The sequence below is a fragment of the Dendrobates tinctorius genome, unplaced genomic scaffold, assembly GCF_039654945.1.
Source record: "Dendrobates tinctorius isolate UK_male_01 unplaced genomic scaffold, ASM3965494v1 ptg000060l, whole genome shotgun sequence".
Classification (NCBI taxonomy): Eukaryota; Metazoa; Chordata; class Amphibia; order Anura; family Dendrobatidae; genus Dendrobates; species Dendrobates tinctorius.
Window position 1 is genome coordinate 74248078 of NW_027361728.1, and position 19371 is coordinate 74267448.

A 19371-nucleotide genomic window follows, 5' to 3' on the forward strand; every position below is an offset into this window, starting at 1 on the left:
ACAACATGCTACAGACATACAACATACATTCAACATACATACTACATTCATACTACATATATAGTACATTCATACAACATACATACTACATACATATATACTACATTCATACAACATACATACATACTACATACTACATACATGCTACATATATACTACATTCATACAACATACATACATACTACATACATACAACATACATACAACATGCTACAGACATACAACATACATACTAAATGCATACTACATATATACTACATTCATACAACATACATACATACACTCACTGGCCACTTTATTAGGTACACCTGTCCAACTGTGTGTTAAGACTTAATTTCTAATCAGCCAATCACATGGCGGCAACTCAGTGCATTTAGGCATGTAGACATGGTCAAGACAATCTCCTGCAGTTCAAACCGAGCATCAGTATGGGGAAGAAAGGTGATTTGAGTGCCTTTGAACGTGGCATGATTGTTGGTGCCAGAAGGGCTGGTCTGAGTATTTCAGAAACTGCTGATCTACTGGGATTTTCACGCACAACCATCTCTAGGGTTTACAGAGAATGGTCCGAAAAAGAAAAAAAATCCAGTGAGCGGCAGTTCTGTGGCCGGAAATGCCTTGTTGATGCCAGAGGTCAGAGGAGAATGGGCATACTGGTTCGAGCTGATAGAAAGGCAACAGTGACTCAAATTGCCACCCGTTACAACCAAGGTAGGCAGAAGAGCATCTCTGAACGCACAGTGCGTCGAACTTTGAGGCAGATGGGCTACAGCAGCAGAAGACCACACTGGGTACCACTCCTCTCAGCTAAGAACAGGAAACTGAGGCTACAATTTGCACAAGCTCATCGAAATTGGACAGTAGAAGATTGGAAAAACGTTGCCTGGTCTGATGAGTCTCGATTTCTGCTGCGACATTCGGATGGTAGGGTCAGAATTTGGCGTAAACAACATGAAAGCATGGATCCATCCAGCCTTGTATCAACGGTTCAGGCTGGTGGTGGTGGTGTCATGGTGTGGGGAATTTTTTCTTGGCACTCGTTGGGCCCCTTGGTACCAATTGAGCATCGTTGCAACGCCACAGCCTACCTGAGTATTGTTGCTGACCATGTCCATCCCTTTATGACCACAATGTACCCAACATCTGATGGCTACTTTCAGCAGGATAATGCGCCATGTCATAAAGCTCGAATCATCTCAGATTGGTTTCTTGAACATGACAATGAGTTCACTGTACTCAAATGGCCTCCTCAGTCACCAGATCTCAATCCAATAGAGCATCTTTGGGATGTGGTGGAACGGGAGATTCGCATCAGGGATGTGCAGCCGACAAATCTGCGCCAACTGTGTGATGCCATCATGTCAATATGGTCCAAAATCTCTGAGGAATGTTTCCAGCACCTTGTTGAATCTCTGCCACGAAGAATTGAGGCAGTTCTGAAGGCAAAAGGGGGTCCAACCCCTTACTAGCATGGTGTACCTAATAAAGTGGCCAGTGAGTGTACATACTACATACTTACTACATACATACAACATGCATACAACATGCTACAGACATACAACAAACATGCAACATACATACTACATTCATACTACATATATACTACATTCATACAACATACATACATACTACATACATATATACTACATTCATACAACATACATACGTACTACATACTACATACATACAATATACATACAACATGCTAAAGACATACAACAAACATACAACATACATACTTCATTCACACTACATATATACTACATTCATACAACATACATACATACATACTACACATATACTACAGTCATACAACATACATACATACATACTACATGCTTACTACATACATACAACATACATACTACATTCATACTACATATATACTACATTCATACAACATACATACTACATACATATATACTACATTCATACAACATACATACATACTACATACATACAACATACAACATGCTACGGACATACAACATACATACTACATACAACATACATACATTCATACAATACATACATACTACATTCATACAACATACATACATACTACATACATACAACATACATACAACATGCTGCAGACATACAACATACATACACCATACAACATACATACATTCATACAATACATACATACTACATACAATTCATTCATACAATACATACATATAGACATACAATACATATAACATAGAGTACATACTAACCAATACTTGTCACATTGTTCCCCAAAGCCAGTGTCATCTATGAAAAAATAAGAAAATAACAAACAAGCCATATACTCCCTGATCCGCAGAAATCCACGAGTGTCCCACGCCGATTTCCCGTGGAGAACAGCAGCATCAGCTGATGCGACCACTCTCTACGGGGCTCCAGGAATCCCATGACTGGAGGAAGGTATCCTTCCGCACTGTATTCCTCCGCCACTGTAAAAAAAAATAGTCCCTAGTCTCACTTTTGGCCTTGCTGTGTGAAAAAGTTCCCACGCAGCTTTTGCCATAAAGTGAGACCAGGGACTATTTTTTTAACAGTGGCAGAGGAACACAGTGCGGAAGGATACCTACCTCCCGTCATTGGATTCCTGGAGCCCCATAGAGAGCGGTCGCATCAGCTGATGCTTCTGTTCTCCACGGGAAATCGGCGTTGGACACGTGGATTTCTGCGGATCAGGGAGTATATGGCTTGTTTGTTATTTTCATATTTTTTCATAGATGACACTGGCTTCGGGAAACAATGTGACAAGTAATGGTGAGTATGTACTCTATGTTATATGTACTGTATGTCTATATGTGTGTATTGTATGAATGTATGAATGTATTGTATGTAGTATGTATGTAGTATGTATGTATTGTATGAATGTATGTATGTTGTATGTAGCTTGTATGTTGTATGTATGTTGTATGTTTGTAGCATGTTGTATGTATGTTGTATGTATGTATGTTGTATGAATGTAGTATATATGTAGTATGTATGTAGTATGTATGTTGTATGAATGTAGTATGTATGTAGTATGTATGTAGTATGAATAGTATATATGTAGTATATATGTAGTATGTATGTATGTTGTATGAATGTAGTACATATGTAGTATGTATGTAGTATGAATGTAGTATATACAGTATGTAGTATGTAGTATGTATGTAGTATGTACTGTATGTCTGTAGCATGTTGTATGTATGTAGTATGAATGTAGTATATATGTAGTATGTATGTAGTATGTACTGTATGTCTGTAGCATGTAGTATGTAAGTAGTATGTATGTAGTATGTATGTAGTATGAATGTAGTATGTATGCAGTATGAATTTCAGTATATATGTAGTATGTAGTATGTATGTAGCATGTACTGTATATCTGTAGCATGCTGTATGTATGTAGTATGTATGCAGTATATATGTAGTATGTATGTATGTTGTATGACTGTAGTGTATATGTAGTATGTATGTAGTATGTATGTAGTATATATGTAGTATGTATGTATGTCTGTTGTATGAATGTAGTGTATATGTAGTATGTATGTAGTATGTATGTAGTATGAATGTTGTATATATGTAGTATGTATGTATGTTGTATGAATGTAGTATATACTGTATGTAGTATGTATGTAGTATGAATGTAGTATATATGTAGTATGTATGTAGTATGTACTGTATGTCTGTAGCATGTTGTATGTATGTAGTATGTATGTAGTATGAATGTAGTATATATGTAGTATGTATGTAGTATGTACTGTATGTCTGTAGCATGTTGTATGTATGTAGTATATATGTAGTATGTATGTAGTATGAATGTAGTATGTATGTAGTATGTATGTATGTATGTTGTATGAATGTAGTATATATGTAGTATGTATGTAGCATGTATGTAGTATGAATGTAGTATATATGTAGTATGTATGTAGTATAAATATAGTATGTACTGTATGTCTGTAGCATGTTGTATGTAGTATGTATGTGGTATGAATGTAGTATATATGTAGCATGTATGTAGTATGTATGTAGTATGTACAGTGGGGAAAAAAAGTATTTAGTCAGTCAGCAATAGTGCAAGTTCCACCACTTAAAAAGATGAGAGGCGTCTGTAATTTACATCATAGGTAGACCTCAACTATGGGAGACAAACTGAGAAAAAAAATCCAGAAAATCACATTGTCTGTTTTTTTTCATTTTATTTGCATATTATGGTGGAAAATAAGTATTTGGTCAGAAACAAGCAATCAAGATTTCTGGCTCTCACAGACCTGTAACTTCTTCTTTAAGAGTCTCCTCTTTCCTCCACTCATTACCTGTAGTAATGGCACCTGTTTAAACTTGTTATCAGTATAAAAAGACACCTGTGCACACCCTCAAACAGTCTGACTCCAAACTCCACTATGGTGAAGACCAAAGAGCTGTCAAAGGACACCAGAAACAAAATTGTAGCCCTGCACCAGGCTGGGAAGACTGAATCTGCAATGCCAACCAGCTTGGAGTGAAGAAATCAACTGTGGGAGCAATAATTAGAAAATGGAAGACATACAAGACCACTGATAATCTCCCTCGATCTGGTGCTCCACGCAAAATCCCACCCCGAGGGGTCAGAATGATCACAAGAACGGTGAGCAAAAATCCCAGAACCACGCGGGGGGACCTAGTGAATGAACTGCAGAGAGCTGGGACCAATGTAACAAGGCCTACCATAAGTAACACACTACGCCACCATGGACTCAGATCCTGCAGTGCCAGACGTGTCCCACTGCTTAAGCCTGTACATGTCCGGGCCCGTCTGAAGTTTGCTAGAGAGCATTTGGATGATCCAGAGGAGTTTTAGGAGAATGTCCTATGGTCTGATGAAACCAAACTGGAACTGTTTGGTAGAAACACAACTTGTCGTGTTTGGAGGAAAAATAATACTGAGTTGCATCCATCAAACACCATACCTACTGTAAAGCATGGTGGTGGAAACATCATGCTTTGGGGCTGTTTCTCTGCAAAGGGGCCAGGACGACTGATCCGGGTACATGAAAGAATGAATGGGGCCATGTATCGTGAGATTTTGAGTGCAAACCTCCTTCCAATGATCCAAAGCACACCGCCAGGGCAACGAAGGAGTGGCTTCGTAAGAAGCATTTCAAGGTCCTGGAGTGGCCTAGCCAGTCTCCAGATCTCAACCCTATAGAAAACCTTTGGAGGGAGTTGAAAGTCCGTGTTGCCAAGCGAAAAGCCAAAAACATCACTGCTCTAGAGGAGATCTGCATGGAGGAATGGGCCAACATACCAACAACAGTGTGTGGCAACCTTGTGAAGACTTACAGAAAATGTTTGACCTCTGTCATTGCCAACAAAGGATATATCACAAAGTATTGAGATGAAATTTTGTTTCTGACCAAATACTTATTTTCCACCATAATATGCAAATAAAATGAAAAAAAAAACAGACAATGTGATTTTCTGGATTTTTTTTTCTCAGTTTGTCTCCCATAGTTGAGGTCTACCTATGATGTAAATTACAGACGCCTCTCATCTTTTTAAGTGGTGGAACTTGCACTATTGCTGACTGACTAAATACTTTTTTTCCCCGCTGTATATATATATTTTTTTGTTTTACATTCAACACATTAGCCGGATGATGGGACTACTGTACCATCATTGGCTAATGTGTCAATCACTGTCATTGTAGCAGGCATCGCCTGATGGGACTTGTAGTCCCATCGGACGATGCCTGCACACACACAAGACCCCCCGGCAGGCCCGCACAGACGCCCGGCAGCCGGCACAGGCACCCGGCAGGCCCGTACAGACCCCCGGCAGCCGGCACAAGCCCCCGGCAGGCCCGCACAGACCCCCGGCAGCTGGCACAAGCCTGCGGCAGGCCCGTATAGACCCCCGGCAGCCGGCACAAGCCCCCGGCAGGCCCGTACAGACCCTCGCAGTCGGTACAGGCCCCTCGCAGTCGGCACAGACCGCGCATCATGATGCGCACAGACCGCGCATCATGATGACATCATTTCAGCAGCCAATCACAGCCACAACAGTGGCTCATTGCATTATGGGGACTTCCGATTCCAGTATCCAATATTGAAAAAATATCGGTACTCGGTATCGGAATTCCGATACAGCGAATATCGGCCGATACCCGATATTTGCAGTATCGGAATGCTCAACACTAGTGATAACCAAACACCTTTCACCCATAAAAAATAAGCATCTATTGCCAAATGAAGGTATATGTGAATTGTATTTATTAATAACTTTTTTCCAAAAAATGTATAGTATACAATTAACAACTGCAGTTTGTGTCTTGATACCACAAAATGGTGAGCTGCAGCCAAAACGCTGCTATTCCTGACCGTGAGCACGCAGCCTTTGCCATCAATAACTTACAGCAATGAATCAATCCACTCTGCATTATAATAATTAATTATTACATGATACTTGATGTGCATTCCTTTATAGACAGACGCAGTAATTGTCTCCACTAAATAAGCAAGAGGCCATTTTAGGAATGTAAATTTAATAGATGAGATTTAATCTGGATCAGCGATCTCCATTCTGTCAATGTCTTATTCATGTAAGTAAGAACAGAGCAGTCTAATCCTCCTTTATGGGTCTGCACTTTATTGCACTGTTGTTTTTAGAAAACAGACTTCTGATTACTCATAACACAAGAGAACAGTTTCTCAGAATTAAGTGTTATACTGTGAGGAGCGTCCGTCACTGAATGGCATCTCTGTATTCTATGAAACCTCATCATGTAGTGAAGCGGATGTGTCCTCCTACTGTTTGTATCTAGTGTTGAGCATTCCGATACCGCAAGTATCGGGTATCGGCCGATACTTGCTGTATCGGAATTCCGATACCGACTTCCGATATTTTTTCAATATCGGAATTCGGCATCGGAATCGGAAGTTCAGTTGATTGACGGCCTGACGTCATCATGATGCGCGGTGTGTGCGCATCATGATGCGCCGTCATTTCGGGCCTTCCGGGGGTCTCTGCCGGCCTGCCGGGGGGCTGTGCCGGCCTGCCGGGGGGCTGTGTGGACTGCCCGGGGTCTGTACCGGCCTGCCGGGGGGCTGTGCCGGCCTGTCGGTGGTCTGTGCACCCTGTGGGGGTCTGTACCGGCCTGCCGGGGGGCTGTGCCGGCCTGCCGGGGGGCTGTGCTGATGTCCGGGGGTCTGTGCAAGCATCGTCCGATGGGACTACAAGTCCCATCGGGCGATGCCTGCTACCATGACAGTGATTGACACATTAGCCAATGATGGGACAGTAGTAGTCCCATCATCCGGCTAATGTGTTAAATGTTTTAAAAAAAAAAAAAAAAATACTACATACATACTACATGCATGCTACATACATACTACATGCTACATACATACTACATGCTACATACATACTACATACATGCTACATACATACTACATGCTACATACATACTACATACATGCTACATACATACTGCATGCTACATACATACTACATACATAATACATACATACTACATACATACTACATATATACTACATGCTACATACATACTACATGCTACATACATACTACATATATACTACATACATACTACATACATGCTACATACATACTGCATGCTACATACATACTACATACATACTACATACATACTACATGCATGCTACATACATACTACATGCATGCTACATACATACTACATGCATGCTACATACATACTACATGCTACATACATACCACATACATACTACATACTACATATATACTACATGCATGCTACATACATACTACATGCTACATACATACCACATACATACTACATACATACTACATACATACTACATGCTACATACATACTACATATATACTACATGCATGCTACATACATACTGCATGCTACATGCATGCTACATACATACTACATACATACTACATGCTACATACATACTACATATATACTACATGCATGCTACATACTACATACATACTACATGCTACATACATACCACATATATACTACATACATACAATACATTCATACAATACATACATAGACATACAGTACATATAACATAGAGTAACATACTTACCAATACTTGTCACATTGTTCCCCGAAGCCATTGTCTTTTCCGGGATAAATATTAACATAACAAACCACAAAAATACTCACCCACGATCCGAAGCAGTCCACGAGTGTGTCCCACGACGATCTTGGGTAGAGAACTGCAGCATCAGCTGTTGCTGCCGTTCTCTACGGGCTGCAGGAATCCAATGACGGAAGGTAGGTATCCTTCCGCACTGTATTCCTCCGCCACTTAAAAAAAAAAAAAGTCCCTAGTCTCACTTTATGCCATTGCTGTGTGGGAATTTCCACTGGTAAGTCTGTGAACATGTAGCAAGAAATGCAGCTCACCAAATGGCTCCTGGCCTCTTCCATATTGAGATTTCTTAAAAACGATGAAAGATGAGCCAAAATTCCGATTTCCTCTTTTCAGCTGCAACGGCCAAAACCCACTGATCGTTGAGCTCGCGGAGACTCTTCACTTATCCCAGAAGGCACTGGGAATATGCAAATGATCTCCTCAGGACTCTTCCCCATGAACTTTAAAGGAACCTGCCTCCTGATTGTCTCACACTGCAATGGGGCGAGTAGAATCCCTACAGTGGGAACAGAGCATTTATAGCGTCTTGTTCCTCCGGTTTCTGCTGTGGGACCTTTAGTATCCACACAGCCTCGGATGCAGGAGTCCGGTCACTGCGCTTCAGCTTAGGGGTGAGCTTGACTCCCACTCAGTCCCCAGCTCGTCTCCACATGTCCACACTCTTCCTTCTCTCTGCAACAACTAACTAGCTTTCTTCCTCCCAACATCAGAGAGCAGCTCCTCAGCAGTTAGGTTCAGAGCTCCCCCTGCTGGCCTGGAGTAGGAACTGTGCTGTGTGCTGCAACTACCTGATAGAGTGACCCTTCATTGCTTCCAAGCGTGCCATCACACTCCTTAGGAGGGGGGTAACGCCACTATGGCGACCGTACTCCTGGGGGCGCCACAGCAGCTCCTCTGCTGCCCCCACTGGAAAAAAAGTCCCTAGTCTCACTTTATGCCATTGCTGTGTGGGAATTTCCCACGCAGCAATGGCATAAAGTGAGACTAGGGACTTTTTTTTTTTTAAGTGGCGGAGGAATACAGTGCGGAAGGATACCTACCTTCCGTCATTGGATTCCTGCAGCCCGTAGAGAACGGCAGCAACAGCTGATGCTGCAGTTCTCTACCCAAGATCGTCGTGGGACACACTCGTGGACTGCTTCGGATCGTGGGTGAGTATTTTTGTGGTTTGTTATGTTAATATTTATCCCGGAAAAGACAATGGCTTCGGGGAACAATGTGACAAGTATTGGTAAGTATGTTACTCTATGTTATATGTACTGTATGTCTATGTATGTATTGTATGAATGTATTGTATGTATGTAGTATATATGTGGTATGTATGTAGCATGTAGTATGTATGTAGTATGTAGCATGCATGTAGTATATATGTAGTATGTATGTAGCATGTAGTATGTATGTAGTATGTATGTAGCATGCATGTAGCATGCAGTATATATGTAGCATGCATGTAGTATATATGTAATATGTATGTAGCATGTAGTATGTAGCATGCATGTAGTATATATGTAGTATGTAGCATGTAGTATGTATGTAGCATGCATGTAGTATATATGTGTTATGTATGTAGTATGTAGTATGTAGCATGCATGTAGTATATATGTAGTATGTAGCATGTAGTATGTATGTAGCATGCATGTAGTATATATGTGTTATGTATGTAGCATGTAGCATGCATGTAGCATGTAGTATGTATGTAGCATGCATGTAGTATATATGTAGTATATATGTGGTATGTATGTAGCATGCAGTATGTATGTAGCATGCATGTAGTATATATGTAGTATGTATGTTGCATGTAGTATTTATGTAGTATGAATGTAGTATGTATGTAGTATGTAGTATGAATGTAGCATGTATGTAGTATGCATGTTGTATGTATGTAGCATGTAATTTTTTTTTTTTTTTTTTTTTACATTTAACACATTAGCCGGATGATGGGACTACTACTGTCCCATCATTGGCTAATGTGTCAATCACTGTCATGGTAGCAGGCATCGCCCGATGGGACTTGTAGTCCCATCGGACGATGCCTGCACAGACCCCCGGAGCCTGCACAGACCACCGTCAGGCCGGCACAGCCCCCCGGCAGGCCGGCACAGCCCCCCGGAGCCTGCACAGCCCCCCGGCAGGCCGGCACAGCCCCCCGGCAGGCCGGCACAGCCCCCCGGAGCCTGCACAGACCACCGGCAGGCCGGCACAGACCACCGGAGCCTGCACAGACCCCCTGGCAGGCCGGCACAGCCCCCCGAAAGGCCCGTACAGACCCCAGAGAGGCTGTACAAGGGCAGGAAAGGGTTTTTCTTATTCCGATACCGGAAGTCCCATAGACTTGAATGGGACTTCCGGTATCGGAATCGGCGATACCGATACTTTTTTTAAAGATCGGCCGATACCATCCGATACGATACTTTGAAGTATCGGACGGTATCGCTCAACTCTATTTGTATCCTTTTTAAGGACAACATAATATGGAGACAGATCCGCTTTATCTGTCCAGACAGCACAAAAATCTTGTACATTGTAGTGGAACCCACATTGTAATGTTGCAAAGACTTTATGCTGCTAAACAATAATAATTCTTTTTCTGAAAATGAAGCACAGAGAATTACTTCCAGGGCTATGCAAATGGCTGCAGTCTTTAACTAGGATACATCGCTTGATAGTTACTCGCACACTTTGTCGGCCAGATCCCCGCAAAACACAAGAACAGTTGCAGCAAATCAGGTTGTACACAGAATGTGCGTCTATGGACGGCTCTCCAGTTCCGAAACATACATTGCCTCATTGTTTATTTCCAGGTTTTGTGTCAACTTCATGTGTGATGGTGCACTGCCGCATCTGGGAATTTCCTACATCTGACCAAACACTATAATAAAAATCCCTCCCTTTTTATCGTAGTCCAAATCCATACCTGGGATTCTGCTGTATTTCAGCTTAACCTAATTACATAAGCAGAAGTAGTGACAGTAACTTCACCATTACGCAACTTTGATCCTGAGTTGACCATTCGTTACTTGCAAGAAGAAGACGACATCAGACAAAGATCTCATATCAGCAACTCCCTGGTGGTTCTATCCAAACATGATTCTTTTCTTCTAAGGTCGGTGTCACACTTGCAACTGCAATACGAGAAACTTGCGCGAGTCTCTCGCCTCAATACCCGACATTGCTGCCGGCACTCGGGACCAGAGTATGCGGCTGCATAGAAATACATTCAGCTGCACACTCCGGTCCCGACTGCTAGCAGCAGTGCTGGGTATTGAGGCGAGAGACTCGCGCAAGTTTCTCGCATTGCAGTTGCAGGAGTGACACCGACCTAAGGCTATGTTCACATTTCCACTAGTGATCAATTAGAACGGATCCAGTGGCAATCCATTGGCAAAATGGTTATGCAGGCAAAACTTTTTAACTTGTTTTTAAATAACTGATCTCTGCTGGATCTGTTTTGTAACATTGAAGTCAATGGAAAACCAATGCATTAATTAGCCATCCGATTTACTTTCATTTGTAATAGATCCAGTAAGCAAAGAGTGGATCCATTACAAATGAAAGAATAATGTATGGCTAATGAATTAATCTGTTTTCCATAGATTTCAATGTTAAAAACAGAACCAGAAGGGATCAGCTATTTAAAAACCTGAACAACTTTTTTGCCGACGGATTGCTGCTGGATTCGTTCGAACGGATCATTGCTGGACATGTGAACATAGACTTACAATCACCGCCACTGCAATATTGCATCTTATCTTTAAGAATGCTCCAGAATTTGCCCCAGAACTATACACAGCCAAAGTTGCCTAAGCCACAGTCTCTCAGAACCACCACTGTCTGCAGCTTTTTTCATTTTACATATGTTAGGCTGGTTTCACATTTGCGTTTTTTAGCGCTGGAAAAAAACGCATACGTGCGCATGCGATTTTTCCCCTATATTTAACATGGGTGCGCATACCTGCGCACTTGTAAGCGCATGTATGCGATTTTCATGCGCTGCGTTTTTTTGGGTTGTGCGATGGTATTTTCCAGACGCTGCATGTTGCATTTTTTGGCCCTTGAAAAAATCGCATGCGCACGTATGCGCACGTTTTGCGCTAAAAATGGCCATTATAGCCTATGGATGCGCATACGTGCGCACTGGCATGCGCAGGTATGCGCTTTTTTAGCGCAGCGTTTTTTGGGTGGTGTCCACTTTTTATCCTAGTTAGAATCTTCTAAAGTCCAAAAAAAAAAGGCTATATAAAGGAGGTGCCTGCCAAAACTCTGCCACTACTACACTAGACAGATTGAAGAGCAGACATTCAACCAAGAACACATTATATCAGCGAAGAATGTGAGTATATTACATTATATGCCTGTCCTTTTAAATTATGTATGTACTAATGATTTTTATTATTTTTACATGCAGTATGTCTTCAGAATCGGAGTATTCCCCATCGCGGCAGGAATTGGCGCAAGCAGACCGTGAGGTGATTATTTTCGTGCATCTGGTAAGTATATCTGCTGCTTCTCCAAATCTCTTACGTTTTTTTCAACTTTCAGACATCGTCATCATCATCTGCGGACGGGAATAGTGAGGGCGAACAGCAGGAGCAGCGAAGCCAAGTCCCGGTGGTGATACGTAATGTAAGTATCAAATGATTTGTAATGTTTTTTTTTTTTTTTTATCTTCTATTTTTACTCTTTTTTTTTTTTCTTTTTTTGTAACTTTTTAGTCAATTTAAATTTGATTATTCTAATGAATGTGTTTTGTCTAGGTTCCACAACGGGATGAAGACGTCTACCTGGATAATGAGCAGCTCATCAGCCTGGTCCAGGAGCGTTCGCCGTTGTGGGACAGCCGTGACCGGCTGTACAAGGACAATGTGGTGACACGGCGGCTATGGAATGAGGTGGCCGCAGCGTTGATGGATGGCTGGGACAGCGCCACAGCATCCGCCAAAAAGGCGTTTAGTGAGTATTTCCCTGCTCTGTATTGTGCCGCAGTGACTGTTGTCCTTGACGGCACTGTTGGGTTTCGTGCTAGGCGTATTCTAGCAGGAAACCCAACAGTGTCATCGTGGTCTACAGTGACTGCTTTGAGTATTGTATTGCTACATTGTGCCGCAGTGACTGTTGTCCTTGACGGCACTGTTGGGTTTCGTGCTAGGCGTATTCTAGCAGGAAACCCAACAGTGTCATCGGGGTCTACAGTGACTGCTTTGAGTATTGTATTGCTACATTGTGCCGCAGTGACTGTTGTCCTTGACGGCACTGTTGGGTTTCGTGCTAGGCGTATTCTAGCAGGAAACCCAACAGTGTCATCGTGGTCTACAGTGACTGCTTTGAGTATTGTATTGCTACATTGTGCCGCAGTGACTGTTGTCCTTGACGGCACTGTTGGGTTTCGTGCTAGGCGTATTCTAGCAGGAAACCCAACAGTGTCATCGTGGTCTACAGTGACTGCTTTGAGTATTGTATTGCTAAATTGTGAAGCAGTGACTGTTGTACTTGACGGCACTGTTTTTTTTTATCAACAGTGGACAAAGTCCGAACACGTTGGCGTTCGATCAAGGACCGCTTCAACAGTGATGTTCGTGCTGAGGGCCAGGTTCGCAGTGGATCTGCGTCAAGGACCAGAACTAGATACCGTCACTATCACGCGTTGCAGTTCCTACGACCGGTCCTTGCCACAAGATCGTAAGTATTATACATTTTGGGTTTTTATTTTTATTAATCTGTGTTTTTCTAATCCACAGCTGATGCTTCTTGTAAAGGCATGGTAGTAATGATTTTCCTTTCTTCCACAGCACCTGGAGCAGCACCCTGCAACCTGGCCCTGGAGCGGTCCTTCGTCGGACGTCCTCTGACCCGTCCCAGCCATCCGACAGCCAGGAAGCACCTTGCAGGTCCCACACACACACAGCTGGTGACCAGGAAGCTGGGCCATCAGGTGTTCCCCTGTCCCAGGTCTCTGCCACTGGTTATGCGGGCACTACCCGCCAGCGGCAGAGGGCCTTGGAAAGGAATGTCTTGCCCGAGTTTATGCATTTGAGCGAGACATTTAATTCCAGCCTCAAGTCACTGTCCGACAGAGTTGAAAGCGGTTTTGCACTGATGGAACGTGGTTTTAACCACTTTGAACACCGCTTCAATTCTGTAGAACAGCGCCTTGACCGTCTGGAGGCCGACCTCAACAGACCAGCACACCATTTTTTTAGTAAGATTGAAAAGGGCATGGCGGAACACCTTAGTCCTGATCAACAGCTGAATGTGCTGCAGGCCTGCAACAATGCTTTCTTGCAGGCTATGCAGCATAATCGGTACGGTCAGCAGTCAGTGGTGTCCTTTCCACCTGTGCCACCATTGACTCGCTTCACCTCACTACCGACTTGTGCTGCATACCACTGCACGGACACCTCTCTTCAAAGGCTGGACACCCACCGTTACACCACCACAAGTCTGAGTGCAGCTGGTCACTTCACCGACACCACCATGGCAAGCGCTGCTCCTGTCTGGAGCACCACCGCCAATCCCATGCATGCGTGGAGCTCAGCCACCACTAGGCAAACATGGAACAGCCCTGCCGCTACAACAACATGTAGTAGCCCTGCCACCACCACTCTGCAAACCTGGGCCATCACTGCCGCCACCAGTCCTCCTGCAAGGACGAGCACTGAACAAGAAGAGCAGCATCAGCCACCTCAGCAGCAGCAGCCAACTCAGCAGACGCCACCTCAGCAGCAGCAGCCACCTCAGCAGCAGCCGCCACCTCAGCAGCAGCAGCCACCTCAGCAGCAGCCGCCACCTCAGCAGCAGCAGCAACCACCTCAGCAGCAGCCGCCACCTCAGCAGCAGCAGCAACCACCTCAGCAGCAGCTGCCACCTCAGCAGCAGCCGCCACCTCAGCAGCAGCCGCCACCTCAGCAGCAGCCGCAACCTCTGCAGCAGCAGCCGCCACCTCAGCAGCAGCAGCCATACCAGCAGACGGGGGACCTACATTCCATATTTGCCCCTACTTCAAGGCGAAATCAATCAAGGCGGGCATTGGGCCAAAGTCGGTCCAGGCACACAAGCCTACGGCGACATGCCATTACAACTAATGTAACTGAACAGATTTCCTCTCCTACAAGTGTTCCAAGTTTAATTCCCTTAACTGGACTACCTTCCCCCACAAGTTTTGTTGCCCCTTCCCCTCAAACACCGTCTTCAACTGCAAGTGTTGCATATTCCCTGCACACCCCCAAATTGAAACCATCTGCCCCCAAACGCCGTAAAAAATAATTTTTAAATTTTTTTTTTGTGATAAAAAATAAATTTACATTTGTGGTTCACCATTAATAAGTTTCATTAATGTTGTTTGCGCCGCTCACACACACTGATGGGTAAATACATGTTAAAAACCAACCCAAGGGCTAGTATAGTCATATGTGAAATAACATGGACTAGTATAGTCATTCAAAGGCCTAGTGTAATAACTCTAGTTTTACCAAATAGAATCTGTTTTCATGAAAAACAAACTGTTGAAACTTGTCTAAAAAATAAGTTTCTTTCTAGTTTCACCAGTTTGTTTTTGGTGAAACAAGATGCTAGTTGTTAAAAATCGAGTTATTACAGTAGGCCTTGGTATGACTATACTAGGCCGTGGTATTTCACATATACTACTAGCCCCAAGGCCTAGTATACTCATATTTGAAATACCACGGCCTAGTATAGTCATTCCAAGGCCTAGTGTAATAACTCTAGTTTTACCAAATAGAATCTGGTTTCATGAAAAACAAACTGTTGAAACTTGTCTAAAAAATAAGTTTCTTTCTAGTTTCACCAGTTTGTTTTTGTTGAAACAAGATGCTAGTTGTTAAAAATCGAGTTATTACAGTAGGCCTTGGTATGACTATACTAGGCCGTGGTATTTCACATATACTACTAGCCCCAAGGCCTAGTATACTCATATTTGAAATACCACGGCCTAGTATAGTCATTCCAAGGCCTAGTGTAATAACTCTAGTTTTACCAAATAGAATCTGGTTTCATGAAAAACAAACTGTTGAAACTTGTCTAAAAAATAAGTTTCTTTCTAGTTTCACCAGTTTGTTTTTGTTGAAACAAGATGCTAGTTGTTAAAAATCGAGTTATTACAGTAGGCCTTGGTATGACTATACTAGGCCGTGGTATTTCACATATACTACTAGCCCCAAGGCCTAGTATACTCATATTTGAAATACCACGGCCTAGTATAGTCATTCCAAGGCCTAGTGTAATAACTTTTAATGGAGCAGATTACATTCATCCACTCAATGCTGACTTGTATTCCCCATGGACTTTCATTGGGGTTGGGTTTTGAGTGTTGTGTTTTGAGAAAATCACATACTTTGTTTTAAACTATTTGCACAATTTTATCTTGAAAAAAAATTGTTTCCTGATTCATGGCCTGCAGCTTTGCTCATTCCAATATATTTCACGCAGACTAGCAATGCTGCATTTTAACTCGTATGTGTATTTACCTGCCCAGGTGTGTGAACATAACAAAATTCAGTTATACATGGGAAGTTTTTTAATTAATCGGAGTTTAAAAAATATAGTGCACTCAGTAATGGTATCAAATAAGGATTTTTATTACCATAAACAACAACATTACACCATTTCATCTTGCCAGTGCACCCGTCCTACATCAGAAATAAAGTAGGCCGCAAATTTGTCCCTCATTTGGCCAACTTCAACGGATGACCTGAGAGTGTGCTGAGTGAATTCAGGCAATGGGTTAGGAGCATCATCGTCCAGTTCAAAGGTCGGGTGCTCTTTAGCCATCACAAAGTTATGTAGAACCACACAGGCCTTCACCACCTCATCGACTGTTTCAAGTTTAAGATTAATGGCCGTGCCCAGAATTCGCCATCTGGAAACAAGAATCCCAAAAGCACACTCGACAGTTCTTCTGGCCCTGGTCAGCCTGTAATTAAAAATTTTTTTGGTGTGGTCCAAGTCCCGGCTGGAGTAGGGTTTCAGTAAGTTTCCGCACATTTGAAAAGCCTCATCGCCAACCATTACAAAGGGCAGTGGCGGAGCTTCGGTGTGAGGAAGAGGCCGTGGCATAGGGAAATTAAATTGGTTGCCATACAACCTCCGGCCCATGTCTGAGTTTTTAAAAGCCTGCGAGTCATTACCACGGCCAAATGCTCCAATGTCCACTGCTACAAACATACATCCGGCATCCGCAATTGCAATGAGTACTATTGAAAAGTACTTTTTGTAATTATAGTACTCAGATCCCGTTCTTTGGGGTTTGATGATCCGTATGTGTTTCCCATCAACAGCTCCCAAACAGTTGGGAAAATTGCATACTGTCCAGAATTTGTCAGCAATTTCCATCCACTTTTCAGCGGTGGGCAGGGGCATAAATTCTGGGCAAAGAACATTCCAGAGAGCCCGGCAGGTGTCAGCAACAATTCCAGACAAGGTAGAGATTCCAATACGGTACTGGAAGTGTAGTGAGGATAGGGTTTCTCCAGTCGCCAGGAATCTGTGAACAGACAAAGAAGTAAAATTAATATTTATGTATATTATTTTTAAAAACTATAAAAAAAATATTAGTACATTCACGAAAACTAATTACCCAAGGTTTTGAATACTAAATTTACAAAAAAAAACATCAGACCACACCCCTTTGTTTTTAAAACATACCGTAATGTCACCAGTAGCCGTTCCTCAGGAGGAATCGCACGACGGAGCTGTGTGTCCTGTCTCCGGATGGATTGTTGGACACGAGCAAGCAAATCCATGAAACTTTCGTGGGACATCCGGATATAATCTGTAAATTTCTCCGGGTTTGACTGGAGCTCGCTGTAGAGGGTATGGTATGCCCCACGGCTCTCCCGGAGTTCAACAATCGGATGTATCCACATACGCCGCCGTCTTCGCTGCCTCTCTCTCTTCCTTTGTTCATGGCAAGCAACTGCATACGCCTGAGCCATCGCGATGTCCAAATCCAAGTTGAAGTGAAAACTCTTCCAGCGCAGATCCATGGTCACGAGAAGAATCAAGCAAATGTGAAGAATACTGTAGACAGGGTGTATATATATTAACATACCACACCCACAATGAAGTCCCATTGGTCTTGTGTGTTGTTGAATGGTTGTTTTTTCTTTTTTGTGGGGTTTTTCCAAAATCTGTAAAAAAACGCAAACGCACAAAAAACGCATACAAACGCGCAAAAACGCTGCGTTTTTTTCCTGCATGCGCATTAAAATGCTGGAAAAAAACGCAGCGTTTGTATGCATTTGTATGCGTTTTTTTAATGCGTTTTTTTGCGGGAAAAACGCGCTGCAAAAAAAAGCAAGTGTGAAACTAGCCTTAGGCTGGTTTCACATTAGCGTATCTGTGCACAGCGCATGATCCTCATAGATCCGCATGCGTCATGCGTACATATCTTTAACATGTTGTACGCAGGGACATGCGCTTGCATGCATTTGCATGCGGATGCTTGCGTCGTTTCGAGGTGTGCGGTGAACGCAGTATGTTGCATTTTTTGAGGCGTCAATTATGCGCAGCCATGCACATGCGGATGATTGCGTCAAAACAATGCATTACTGTCTATGGGAACACATTGTTACGCAAGGACATGCGTACGCATACGTTGGATACGAATGTGTACTTCGGACTGAACATGTCCGGGAACTGGTTTCTGCCACTCCTAAAAAAAAGGACTATAAAAGGGGGTCTGGTCCTGGTGCTGTCTTTCTGGTGCTGCCGATCCTCCAATTGACTGCCACTTCCCCTGTAGCAACTTCCCCAACCACTCCTAGCCTACCAACACAGCCCGACACACCCCCAAGTCCAAAATGTAACTCCCTCTCGCAGACCCCGAGAGTAAATGCCATTGTTATCCTTTTATTTTTATTTTTGTCAAATTTCAAATTGTTTTTATTTTTGGTATTAAAAATTCTTTTGTTTCACAATACCTGTCTCCCTGTGTTTTTTCAATTTCTTTATTTAAACACAAGTGTATTATTGAGTGAAGTATTAACGTGTCGAAACAATCGCTGACCTCAGGGAGACCAGTCAAAGAAAACACTGCGGCAGCTGGCAAAGGCGCTCAATCATAGTGAAATCCTAGGTGCATTGCTCCCTGGGAAATACAAATATGCAAATAAAGTCCGTGGAGCTTCATTTAAGAGTCTCAAACACGGGACTAGCCAGATCTTCCTTCAGGGAAGGACCTAACCAAGGAGTGGCTCGTTTCGGACATCACCATTAC

The 19371-nt window shown here is 42.9% G+C and overlaps 2 protein-coding genes across 2 annotated transcripts in view; one reads left to right on the forward strand and one right to left on the reverse strand.

The window, feature by feature from the left end:
* The window catches only part of MED12L (mediator complex subunit 12L), a 1194146-nt gene that overhangs the window by 358267 nt on the left and 816508 nt on the right, over positions 1-19371 (reverse strand).
* On the forward strand, positions 13560-15434 carry LOC141092679 (uncharacterized). The gene is made up of 2 exons (XM_073579052.1): positions 13560-13817; positions 13928-15434. Exon 2 carries the CDS (start codon positions 14163-14165, stop codon positions 15399-15401), a length of 1239 nt encoding a protein of 412 aa, XP_073435153.1. The 5' UTR covers positions 13560-13817; positions 13928-14162; the 3' UTR covers positions 15402-15434.